Source organism: Phycodurus eques, chromosome 19 (assembly GCF_024500275.1).
Source record: "Phycodurus eques isolate BA_2022a chromosome 19, UOR_Pequ_1.1, whole genome shotgun sequence".
NCBI classification, from domain to species: domain Eukaryota; kingdom Metazoa; phylum Chordata; class Actinopteri; order Syngnathiformes; family Syngnathidae; genus Phycodurus; species Phycodurus eques.
In genome coordinates this window covers 13,101,911-13,114,909 of record NC_084543.1, presented here as the reverse complement: position 1 = coordinate 13,114,909, position 12,999 = coordinate 13,101,911, and the positions used below count along the sequence as shown (strand labels likewise).

Here is a 12,999-nt window from a genome sequence, read left to right as displayed (position 1 = left end):
CAATCAAAGCTACACACCATTGAAGGGATCACTTAGATTGAAATTTAAAATAGTCAATTCCTTTGTTTTTGTTGTATACTGAAGATATTTGCGTTTCAGATCAAAAGATGAATATGAGACAATAGTTCAGATTTCGTTTTTATTTCATGGTATTTACATCTAGATGTGTTAAACAACTCAGGACAGAGCACCTTTTGTTTGAAGCCACCCACTTTTCAAGTGAGCAAAGGTATTGGAACATGTGACTGATGGTGTTTCTTGTTGCCTTGTTGACTTTTCGATTGATTGTTTAAATAGATAGTGCTTGCTTTTGGCTTTGGGTTTCGCCTGTGAAAACTGCATTTGCTGTTAAGTAAACATGAAGACCAGAGAGCTGTCTGTGGGAAAAAAAAGCAAACAATTTTGAAGCTGAGAGAAGAGGGAAAAATTGATCAGAGCGTTTGCCCAAACATTGGGCATAGCCAATACAACAATTTGGAATGTCCTGAAAAACAAAGAAACTACTGGTGTACTGAGCAACAGACATCGAACAGGTCACCCAAGGATATCAACAGCAGTTAATAACAGAAACATTGTGAGAGTTGTGAAGAAACACCCAAAGAAAACAGTCAGTGACATTACTGCTACCCTCCACAGGGGTGAAGGTATCGCAATCCACTGTTCGAAGAAGACTTCGAGAGAAGAAATATACAGGCCATACCACAAGATGCAAATCACTCATCACAAAAAGAATTTTGTGATGAGTGATTGTACATTCATTTTGTACATCTCTGTACATTCATTTTGTACATCTGTACATTCATTTTGTACATCTCTGTACATTTGTTTTGTACAGAATGTACAGAGATGAGCCACAAAAGTTTTGGAACAAAGTTTTATGGGCTGATGAGACGAAGATTAACCTCTACCAAAGTGATGGAAAGGCCAAAGTATGGCGAAAGAAAGGAACACACAAGCTCATCTGTGAAGCATGGTGGAGGTAATGCTTGGCCTTGTAATGGCTTCTTCTGGAACTGACTCAAAAGTCTATTGTTGATGTAACTTATGATGGTACCAGCAGAATTAATCCTTAAGTCTACAAAACCATTTTGTCTTGGAATTTCCAGAAAAATGCATCCAAACTAATCGGGAGAAGCTTCATCATGCAACAAGACAATGACCCAAAACATACTGCCAACACAACAATGGACTTCATCAGGGGGGAAAAGTGGAAGGTCTTAGACTGGCCAAGTCAATCACCGGACCTTAACCCAATAGAGCATGCATTTTACCTCCTGAGTAGGAGACTGAAGGGAGAGGGTTATGCCGCCAAATATAAAATGTTATTCACTTTGTTAATTTAAAAATGTCTGTTCCAATACTTTTGTTTTGAAGCCACTCACTTTTCAAGTGAGCAACACTTGAAAATTGAGTGGCTTCAAACAAAAGGTACTCTGTCCTGAGTCGTTTAACACATCTTGATGTAAATACCATGAAATAAAAGCTGGAATTCTTAACTTTTGTCTCATTAACCCTTTGAACTGAAACCCAAAAGTATTCAGTATACAACAAAAACTAAGGAATTGACCTTGCCGTTCATACTTTTGGAGGGGATAGTAACTTAGTGCAAAAAAGTTTGCAAAGCTGATTAAGCTTGATGTTATGTAACATCAATTCTCCATAAGAACCCTGACAGTAAGAGGAATGTACACAAACACAAGAGGAAGAACTATCCATGGTCACCTTATCGCTCAAGTCTCTGGAGACATAAAGCAGTATGTCCTTCGCCACATCCGCAAAAATCTGCTCACCTGATACCTGGGAAAAATGCAAACAGCACACAGATGCTTAGAGTCGTGATTCGACATGAAGGTAACCTTCAAGCTGCTGTCAGGTGATTTATATGCAGTGTAAATGCTGAGGTGGTAGCTAAAGCCTCATTATACATGGGCATGTATGAGGCTGTTCATATTTGAGCAACCCAGCATCCGTGTGCCCTAATTAACTTTATTTTAAATGGTTGCTCCCTCGGGAAATGAGGCCAAACCAGCTAGAATAAACTTAATACTATAATAAAAAAATGTTATAATTCAATGCTGAAATTACTATAAATGAGAAAATCTATTGAAATAATAAAATATTTTTTTCAAAATGTCACAATTACGTTGGTTGCAAGTTGCTAGTGCGTTCCAAACTTCAGGCTGTAAGTGACTGCAAAGCATTTGCAACCATGTATAAAAAAGTGAAAGTTTGATTTTTGATTTTTTTGGGGGAGGCCTGTTTATAAACTGTTGCAATTCTTACACTGTTAACCTGATTTGGATGGAAATACCCTCAAATTAAAGCCGAAAGTCTGTGGTTAAAGCAAATCCTGTTGGTTTCATTTCTTACCCATTTTCGTGGTGTTTAGAGCCAAAAAGATGAGAATTGTGTCAATGTCCAAATATTTATGGGCCTGTAAAGTTTCGCTTACTGGGTCTTCTTCAGGGAGTCCTACTGGTGAGACATGCCCAGATAAAGCCCCTGACAACTGGAGTACTGGGATCTACTGTAAGGTAGACCACAATAAGATGATGGCTCAAGTAGACGTGTCTGCATGTAGTATTGAAAACAAAACAAAAAGTATGTCTAGTTATCAAAAACATATATTTTTTTTAAATCAAATACTTCTATTGAAATGTGATTGTGATTAATTAATTGCAAGTTCAACCATTGATATAAACACTATAATTATTGCCACAAAAATCACTAACAAACTGGGTAAAATAATGGTGTAGTATTAATTGCCTTGTCAGTAGTGAGAAGAACACATTCACACAGCCAGGGGACACACAAACACACACCTGGAAGGCAGTTATGTAAGCGACGGCAAGCTGGGCCTGGTCGTACAACATCTTTTCAAAGTGTGGAACGTGCCAAGAGGAATCTGTGGAGTAACGATGAAAACCCTGAGAAAAACAGACACAGAGAGCAATTGGAAAAATTAGGGATTCTGCTTTGTGATTGTGAAAAGCCTAAAGGGGAGTTTGCAAATCAAGAATAAACCTGGGCAACGTGGTCGTGGATGCCACCCAACGCCATCATACGGAGTGTATGCAAAGCCATCTGGAGAGCCTCAACGCCCTCCGAGGTGGAGCGATTCACAGACCAGTAAGACATGAGGAACATCAGATTCACTGGAAAGGGAAGAGACAAAAGGAAGTTGAGAGGAAAAAAAGGTAGAACGCAGAGAGTTGACTACTGAGACTTCTGTGGTCATGCCTACCCGGTGTGGGGAACTTGGGAGCATCTCTGAACCCTCCATACTCTTCCTCATAAGAGCGAGCCAGCTGTTGGAAGCAGCGTTGAGCCACATCAGGAGCCAAAGGAGGACTGTCGCCCAGGTTTGCAGTCACAGCCGTACCTTTTTTCAGTGCCTCGAGGATTCTGTCCCCGCTGGACTCCAAGTGAGAACGGTTATTCTGCCACTGAGTTGATGAGAAAAACAGGCAATATAGCAGTGTGTGCTCAAATTATAGAAAACTCATTATTATACCTGATCCATGATTCGGGTGAGGACTGTCTTAAAGCCAGGTCGTCTTCCGTGGTCTCCGGGTGGAAAGTAAGTGCCCCCGATGAAAGGACGGAGATCAGGAGTTAACCACACACTCATGGGCCATCCTCCCCCTCCACTTGTTGCCTGCAGACATTGCAACCCCCTTAAACCACAAGAAATAAATTGCAGCTTTAATAAGAAGATGAACCCATGTGGCAAAGTACCTGTACGAAGGTCATGTAGACTTTATCCACATCCGGTCTTTCTTCTCGGTCGACTTTGATGCAGACGAAGTTGTCACTGAGTAACTTGCCAACTTCCTCATCCTCAAAAGACTCCCTCTCCATAACATGGCACCAGTGGCATGTTGAGTAGCCTACTGATGGTCAAAAGGTTCCAAATGTTTAGTTTTTCAAAACAAGTGAGTGAGAAAAGTGAATTTAATTAAGAGTTTGGTTGTAATTACAAGAGTTAAGTCCATATATTATTTGAATGAAGTCATAATTTCAGAGGAAAAAAACTAACTTTGTGATTCCACTATCACTTAATACTCCTCGCCCTACATACATGGAAAGAAAAAAATCTAAACACAACACTTTTGTTTTTGCTCCAAAAATTATGAACTGAACTCAAAGCTCTAAGACTCTATGTACACAAAAGATCTATTTTGCGCAATTATTGTTCACAAATCTGTCTAAATATATGGTATTGAGAACTTTTTCATCGTAGAGAAAATCCATTGACCTCACAGGTGTGGCATATCAAGATCAGACAGTATTGCACAGGTGTGCTTTAGGATTATGATTATCGTGGACATTTTAAGGCACACCTGTGCAGTAATCATGCTGTCTGATCTTGATATGCCACACCTGTGGATGGATTATCTCGGCAGAGGAGAAGTGCTCACTAACAGATTTAGACACATTTGTGAACAATATTTGAGAGAAATTGGCCTTGTGTACACACAAAGTCTTAGATCTTTGAGTTCAGCTCAAGAAAAATTGGAGCAAAAACTGAAGTGACGGGTTTATATTTTTGTTCAATTAAATTTAGTTTTAATTTACAACTTCTTCCTCATAACAAAACTGTATGCACTTTTTGTTGTTTGTATTTTGATTATTACAGTTTAAAGCAGTGATTTTCAAAGAGCGGTACGAGTATCACTAGTGGTACGCAAGCGTACTCTATTGGTACACAAATGAATCACTGCCTAAGTACAGTTCAGTTGTATTGAACTTTTTTTTTTGTTCAACACATTTGCATTTACATTTTAAGAAGAAAAAAAAAACCCAATTGCATTTTTGTTGTATTGGATTTTTTTTTTTTTTTTTAAACAAAACACCTGATAAAAAGATTGGTTTGTCTTCCTGCCGTGCCTTGTCGAAGGCATCTTGTCCCCATGGATACCTGATAGAAGCATAATTAACATTAGAGTCCTGATCAGAAGCACTTGCTAAACGCTAGCCTATCTGTGGTTGAACAGTACTCACCAGTCAACGGGGTTGTGTGCATGTTGCAGCAGGTAGGGTGACCTCTCCTTAGCTAACCTGTTGGTGTGTTGGGGAGGAGTCGATGATGAACCTTCACCCCCTGATGCCATCGTAAGGGAAGATGATCTGGGTACAATAATATATATTTATATATTCCGTTTGTATCTTATTTATAAGCATTGTATACTTTTATCACTTCACTTTAGTATTATTTAACATTTGCCTTCATAATGATAGAGTACTAGGAAGATTATGGAACAGAACCACCCTCAAATAAAGTATGTATTCAGAAAATACGCCTTTCAGCTTCCGTAGCTACTCATGCTCAAACCCATGTGCGGATTTTCTTTGAGAGATTTTCAATTTACGAATCCTCCTTCACAGAGAAGAATTCAAACGCCCAAAGTGTCTCTAAAGACGGATTCCTAAACATCAGATCGTTCCTCTACATTCGGCCACATTTAAACTACATTAGCCCTTTGCTGTGACTTTTGGTATTGCTTTGGTTGACTAAATTTAACCTTGAAGGAGCAGTCCTGTCACCATGACTCGACATGTCTTCGCAAGACAATAACACCACGCACTCGACTTAGGTTGGTTTTTCATGAGAATGCAACTATGCCGAATGAAAATATACGGCATTTAGATAATAGCTGGAAGTGGTTATCGAAATAAAATGTCTAAAAATTGTCAGTAGTCTCTGGGGAGTTATAACGACTATAATTTATTATTGAAGTCTCGCGTAGCACGCTTCAACAAATCCTAGTTAATCGTACACCATAATATCATATGGTATTTATAGTATATCTGGGTTAAGTAACGTCACAGTTATCGTCTCTTTTACCTGTGGAAGTGGACGGTTGCTGAGTGGTGGTGGGTAAACTGTCGCAACAACGTTACTCTATGAACCGAACTCTTGCCAGGAGGGGTCGTGTGCCCGAGGGCTGCAATGACAAGACGCGTAGGTTCCACGCAGCTATATTTGGACGCCGAGCGACACCATGCTAGTCTGAGCATTCTAATCCATAAAGTGTGGCAAGCTAGCATTTGGTGTTGACACAGTGAGGGTGGTCCCAAAACTTCCCTACCAAGCAGGCACGAGGAGGCGTTGTTGTAATACCGTAAACGGACAAGCGATGTCGCGCGCTGATCCACAAACTGTTGGGAAGACGTGAAGATGACGATAAACTTTTATGTTTAGACATGGATTTCAAAGGTTTATTATTATTATTATAATTATTGCTGTTAAATTAAACCAGGCCACCACAATACTTGTTTTTGTAAAATGTATTGTTCGAAATCATACATTTATTTATTTATTATTTTAGTTTTTATTTCAGTTATATTGGACGTTACAAGGTAGCATGCTACTTTTAAACTAAAAATATATATACAGAAACACTTTTTTTTTTTAATAAAACCAAAAATGTGGGTATGAGTAGGCACGGTGGACGACTGGTTAGAGCGTCAGCCTCACAGTTCTGTGGACCAGGGTTCAATCCCTGGCCCTGCCTGTGTGGAGTTTGCATGTTCTCCCCGTGCTTGCGTGGGTTTTCTCCGGGCACTCCGGTTTCCTCCCACATCCCAAAAACATGCATTAATTGGAGACTCTAAATTGCCCGTAGGTGTGACTGTGAGTGCGAATGGTTGTTTGTTTGTATGTGCCCTGCGATTGGCTGGCAACCAGTTCAGGGTGTACCCCGCCTCCTGCCCGATGACAGCTGGGATAGGCTCCAGCACGCCCGCGACCCTAGTGAGGAGAAACGGCTCAGAAAATGGATGGATGGATGGACAGTGGGTACGGAAATTATTCAGACCCCCTTAAATGTTTCACTCTTTGTTATATTGCAGCCATTTGCTAAAATCCTTTCAGTTCATTTGTTTCCTCATTAATGTACACACAGCACCAGACAGACATCAAAAAACGGAATTGTTGACATTTTTGCAGATGTATTAAAAAAGAAAAACTGAAATATCACACAGCCATAAGTATTCAGACCCTTTGCTTTTAGTAGAAGCACCCTTTTGAGCTAATACAGCCATGAGTCTTTTTGGGAATGATGCAACAAGTTTTTCACACCTAGATTTGGGGATCCTCTGCCATTCCTCCTTGCAGATCCTCTCCAGTTCTGTCAGGTTGCATGGTGAACGTTGGTGGGCAGCCATTTTGAGGTCTCCAGAGATACTCAATTAGGTTTAAGTCAGGACTCTGGCTGGGCCATTAAAGAACAGTCATAGAGTTGTTCTGAACCCACTCCTTCATTATTTCAGCTGTGTGCTTTGGGTCATTGTCTTGTTGGAAGGTGAACCTTCGGCCCAGTCTGAGGTCCTGAGCACCCTGGAGAAGGTTTTTTCGTCCAGGATATCCCTGTACTTGGCCGCATTAGTCTTTCCTTCGATTGCAACCAGTCTCCCTGTCCCTGCAGCTGAAAAACACACCCACAGCATGATGCTGCCACCACCATGCTTCATTGTTGGGACTGTATTGGACAGATGCTGCCTCCAAACATACTGCTTAGAATTAAGGCCAACAATTTCTAACTTGATCTCATCAGACCATAGAATCTTATTTCTCACCATCTTGGAGTCAGTCCTTCAAGTGCTTTTTTTCTTAGCAAACTCCATGTGGGCTTTTATGTGTCTTGCACTGAGGAGAGGCTTCCGTCGGGCCACTCTGCCATAAAGCCCCGACTGATGGAGGGCTGCAGTGATGGTTGACTCTCTATAACTTTCTCCCATCTCCCGACTGGATCTCTGGAGCTCAGCCACAGTAATCTTTGGGTTGTTCTTTACCTCTCACCATGGCTCTTCTCCCCCAATTGCTCATTCTGGCTGGACGGCCAGCTCTAGGAAGGGTTCTGGTCGTCCCAAACGTTTTCCATTTAAGGATTATGGAGGCCAGCGTGCTCTTAGGAATCTTAAGGGCAGCAGATTTTTTTTGTAACCTTGGCCAGATCTGTGCCTTGCCATAATTTAGTCTCTGAGCTCTTCAGGCAGTTCCTTTGACCTCATGATTCCCATTTGCTCTGACATGCACTGTGAGCTGTAAGGTCTTATATAGACAGGTGTGTGGCTTTCCTAATCAAGTCCAATCAGTATAATCAAACACCGATGGACTCCAATGAAGGTGTAGAACCAGCTCAAGGATGATCAGAAGAAATGGACAGCACCAGAGTTAAATATACGAGTGTCACAGCAAAGGGTCTGAATACCTATGGCAGTGTAATATTTCAGTTTTTATTTTTTCATAAATATGCAAAAATCTTAAAAATTAAAAGAATTTTCTGTCGATATGGGGTGCTGTGTGTACATTACTGAGGGGGAAAAATGAACTTAAATGATTTTAGCAAATGGCTGCAATATGACAAAGAGTGCAAAATTTAAGGGGGTCTGACTACTTTCCGTACCCACTGTATAAAAAGACTGTACACAAAATGTTAAATGTTACAAATTATCACACTTACTAATTTTAAAATGTAATTGTTTTAATTGAAAAGTGTAAAAATGTAAACAAAATGTTGAATGTTACAAGATACTGTTTTTAAAATGTTCAAAAAGTCAACAATTTTGAATGTTACAGGGAATGTTCAGAAAAATGCAAAACAATGTTTGATGTTGCAGGATATCACATGATTTAGTTTTAAAGTAAAACATATTGTTACAAGGTATTACAATATTTGTGTTATGTTAAAACCTATCACACATTTCTTTTAATTAGAAAAAAATAAAATATATATTACAACAAATGTACCTATGATTGACTGACCAGTCCACCTTTTGCCCAGAATAGGCTCCAGCTCCCCACAACCCTGAACTGGCTAAGCGGTGTAGAGAAAGGAAATTATAAAAAAAATAAAATAAAATTGAATGATACAAATGTTCACACTATTTTTTTAAATAGTAAAATTGTTAAATTGTTTTTCAATTTGTCACTGTTGGTGTAGTTGTACATTCACCTAACTTGGGCGCAAGCAGCATGGGTTCAGTTCCCACTCAGTGACAGTGTGAATGTGAGCCTTTCGCCCGAAGTAAGCTAGGATAGGCTTCAGCGTCCCGCGACCGTGAATAGGATAAACAGTCCTATCGATGGATGAATGGATTTTAAAAAAACGTTTAAAAAATATGGGCTGTTACAAGATGTCAAACACGTTCTTAATAAAAACTGAAAAAATAGGATACACTAGTTAGAAAGATTTTTCACATGGCATTACAACGTTTTAGTTTCTTTTCCTTCAAATATTGCAATATTCAAACACGTACACTGAAAGCATAATAGAAAAAACTACTTTTCACTTGTGTTTGGCAAGCTACTTAGGGGAAGTAATTATTGCAAAAATGTAATTGACAAAATTGAGACCCTGTTGTCTCTCGTCTTTATTCTCCAAAGAAATTCCTCTATGTTTCACCGGTTCCAAAATGTAGATAATTTTGATGTGAAAATGTTTAGGAGGGTCCCTCAGAGATCCAAGCCTTCCTCTTTTTCGGCGCCCCATCGCTGATACGTCTGCTTATGCCCTCTTCGCTATTTGGTCGGTTGAAGGTGAGATCAAAACTGCCACATGGGGCAACGCCGCCTTGTTTTAGCCACAACCTTTGAGCTCCATCAGCTGAGTGAGAGCTTCCAGAATGCCACGCTCTCCTCTTGGGAAAACTAATAAAAGCAGGAGAATTTACAGGATGCAAGCTGTAGATTCCTGTTGCGTGCTTTGCTGCTTCAGTTGTGTCACTAGACATGTGATACTGTCGATGTAATGATTCAGATTCTGAGTGAGAGCTCCTTGTCCGTGGGCAGAGGTGGACTGGTGCATCAGGGGGTTGAATTGTGGAAGGAGTGAAAGGAAACATGGATGAAATGGATTTTTGTGGATTAGCGTAAAGCAAACCTGTCCTCCTGCGTCTTACTTCACCTTTAGTCCTCCCATCACCTTCCTGATCCTTTGGATTTGCTGATTTTTTAAATCTGTCCTCACATTTCTCCTTGTTACTGATCTTACTTTTCTTTCTCCTACACAAAGCTCTAAATTCACTCTCCAGGTTGTGCACATCCTCAGTTATCTGGGTGACCCGATCAAACTGAGATAGCAAAGCATTGACACACGGCAGCAGGTGGTCCAGGAAAGGTTGGACGTCAAACCCTTGTTCAGAAAGTGAAGACTCCTCAGACAAGACAGAGAGGGATGACGACAAGCGACGTGGAGATGAAAAGGAAGGAGATGAGGACGGCGACTGAGAAGATGGAAGGGAGGAAAAGAGAGTGGAAATATGGGATTCCTGGGAGACTCTGGAAGAAGGAACGTCGATGCCTTCAAACTTCACCCTGTGCCTGAACTATAACAGAAAGGAAATAGCTAGCATCAGTGACATAAAGTGACTACTTTTCAATAAAAGTCAATTAATCAATTTTCTATTGTGCTTGTCCTTATTAGAGTGGAGAGTGATCTGGAGCCTATCCCAGCTGACTTTAGGCAAGAGGCGAGTCGTGGGTACACCCTTGACTCGTCACCAATCAATCACAAATCAATCGCAGGCACATACAAACTATTCACATTGAAGAACAATTTAGAGTATTCAATTAACATGCATATTTTGGAACATGAGAGAGAAAGCATTGGGAGAGCATGCAAACAAAGGCCGGAGCAGAAATAATAAATAAAAGTCAACTAATGTTTATACTCACTTCTTTAGCCTTGGTGAGTCCAAGCCACAGCTTGAGTCTCTTGATGAAGAACTCCACCATCTCATAGTCCTGCGGTTCTGTCGTTGGACGATAAATGTCTGCTTTCTCAGCCCTTGAAAAAAATACAGCCAAATACTGTAATAACAAATCTGGTTGTACAGGAACAGTTGTGGCTGTACGTTTGGCAATGACTCATATTTCTATTTCACAAACATTGCTTCTTCATTGGCGGCACGGTAGGCGACTGGTTAACATATCTGCCTCACAGTTCTGAGGACCGGTTCCGGGCCTCGCCTGTGTGGAGTTTGCATGTTGTACCCGTACCTGTGTGGGTTTTCTCCGGGTACTCCGGTTTCCTCCCACTTCCCAAAAACATGCATGGTAGGGAGATTGAAGACTCTAAATTGCCCGTAAGTGTGAATGTGTGTGCGAATGATTGTTTTCTTTATATGTGACCTGCAATTGGCTGTCGACCATTTCAGGGTGTACCCCGCTTCTCACCCGAAGATAGCTGGGATAGGCTCCAGCACGCCCGCGACCCTAGTGAGGGTAAGCGGTAAAGAAAATGGATGGATGCTTCTTCATTTTTCATGGTTGTGATATAATTTTTGTCTACAATTGTCTACAATTGAAGCACTGGACGATGGCACGGTGAACTAATGGTTAGCATATCTGCCTCACAGTTCTGGGGACCGGTGTTCAAATCCCGGCCCCGCCTGTGTGGAGTTTGCATGTTCTCCCCGTGCCTGGGTGGGTTTTCTCCAGGCACTTCGGTTTCCTCCCACATCCCAAGAACATGCGTGGTAGACTCTAAATTGCCCATAGGTGTGAATGTGAGTGCGAATGGTTGTTTGTTTCTATGTGCCCTGTGATTGGCTGGCGACCACCTGGCTGAGGTGGAAGGAGTGAAGGGTCAGCGTTAGTAAGTGGAGGTGACGGTCACTTGAGTTCATTCAGCAGCACCTATTGGTCTAATTTTGGGAAAGAACGTAATTGTCCATGGGAAGCACAGGGGGGTAGACGGAGTGTCCAGATCAGATCGTGGCCCAGTGGTTGGGGACCACTATCTAGACCACTATCAACACCGCTTATCCTGGTTAGGGTCGCGGGGCGCTGGAGCCTATCCCAGCTGACTTCGGGCGAAAGGCGGACTCCACCCTGAACTGGTCGGCAGTCAGTCGCAGGGCACATATAGACACGGACAACCATTCGCACTCACATTCACACCGTCACTGAGTGGGAACTGATCCCACGCTGCCCGCACCAAAGTCAGGCGAGTGCACCACTACACCAGAGCCAGACTCTCTTTGTAATTATCTTGCAGTCGAAAAAATAAATTGTGTTTTTAAGGTTTTGGGGTTTTTTTGTAATGAGGAAGCATATTAATCCAGTTTAGTTAATTATTAATGATGCTAGGCTAGGGCAGCCCTGGAGCACGCTGAGCAAAGACAAATACAAAAGTGTTGTGCAGTACCTGTAAGCACGAATGAGAACAGCTCCTAAGAGTTTGGCCATAAGCCAGAAACATGCCCCCATCAACAGTAGTCCATAGAGAGGACCGAGGACAGGGTGGACCCTGCATAGTCTCTGGAGGCCAAGCCGGCCACGGAGAATGGACATCAGTGAAACAACCACCTGATGCATGGACAAAAAGCCTTCCACTGACCGTGAGAAGAGCTGAAACCAGAGCAGAGATGTTAAATCCGGTTCTTTTTAATAATCAATTCAATTTTACTATTTTACCGTATTCCCGAGGTGAGTAATGAACAAAAGCAGTAGTAGTAAGAGGAAACTTAAGGCCAACAACTCCTTCCAAGCTCTGTTCAGGACTCTGATGATCAGAACCCACCTCCGCACAAATCTTAATGTTCCCAACAGCTGGAACACAAAACAATGGAAAAGTGTATTTATTACAGTTGAAAACAACAGGCCGATATTGTTATGTGTTACAGGAAACTGCAGCTCCCAATTACCTTTAGGACCAGAAGAGTAAGTAAGACAGCAGCACATTGAGAAGACCTTTGAATCAGGAGAGCAGGGCCATGGAAGTTGATGAAGGTGTCAGGTTGAGATCGCAGCTAAATCATAGGATAGGATCAGATGCACATTACAAGGACCTAAAATACGTATCAAATTTGCATAGTGGAAAGTTGCAGTTGGATTTGGCTTTGAACAGGGATCATTATGTACTGCATATTGAAGCAGTATTTCATTTTATTGACTGCCCTGACTGTTTCCAGAGGGGAAAAAAACAGTCATAACACACCCAATGCCACAGGTTAATTGATCAGGATAATATTTTAGAGACGTCCGATCAG

General features: G+C 41.4%; 2 protein-coding genes across 4 annotated transcripts in view; both read right to left on the bottom strand.

The window, feature by feature from the left end:
- spata20 (spermatogenesis associated 20) overlaps nucleotides 1-6,101 on the bottom strand; it is a 46,632-nt gene extending 40,531 nt beyond the window's left edge. For 2 of the 3 annotated variants that reach the window (XR_009770433.1, XM_061706796.1), the window contains exons 1-9: nucleotides 5,849-6,101; nucleotides 5,005-5,130; nucleotides 4,857-4,921; nucleotides 3,739-3,893; nucleotides 3,515-3,658; nucleotides 3,245-3,446; nucleotides 3,025-3,155; nucleotides 2,823-2,927; nucleotides 1,723-1,797 (exon numbers count right to left, since the gene is read on the bottom strand). Coding sequence is in view for 1 of the 3 variants with exons in the window: in XM_061706796.1 (XP_061562780.1) it covers nucleotides 1,723-1,797; nucleotides 2,823-2,927; nucleotides 3,025-3,155; nucleotides 3,245-3,446; nucleotides 3,515-3,658; nucleotides 3,739-3,893; nucleotides 4,857-4,921; nucleotides 5,005-5,130; nucleotides 5,849-6,051 (1,206 nt within the window). In the remaining 2 variants the exon portion in view is untranslated. The remainder of the gene's footprint in view (nucleotides 1-1,722; nucleotides 1,798-2,822; nucleotides 2,928-3,024; nucleotides 3,156-3,244; nucleotides 3,447-3,514; nucleotides 3,659-3,738; nucleotides 3,894-4,856; nucleotides 4,922-5,004; nucleotides 5,131-5,848) is intronic. The other variant, XR_009770434.1, reaches the window with a different exon arrangement.
- A 3,346-nt stretch (nucleotides 6,102-9,447) lies between these two features.
- Nucleotides 9,448-12,999, bottom strand: part of pkd1b (polycystic kidney disease 1b) — a 35,099-nt gene continuing 31,547 nt past the window's right edge. The window contains exons 37-41 of the mRNA XM_061664032.1: nucleotides 12,655-12,759; nucleotides 12,425-12,559; nucleotides 12,156-12,358; nucleotides 10,682-10,793; nucleotides 9,448-10,332 (exon numbers count right to left, since the gene is read on the bottom strand). Of these exons, the coding sequence (XP_061520016.1) occupies nucleotides 9,448-10,332; nucleotides 10,682-10,793; nucleotides 12,156-12,358; nucleotides 12,425-12,559; nucleotides 12,655-12,759 (1,440 nt within the window). The remainder of the gene's footprint in view (nucleotides 10,333-10,681; nucleotides 10,794-12,155; nucleotides 12,359-12,424; nucleotides 12,560-12,654; nucleotides 12,760-12,999) is intronic.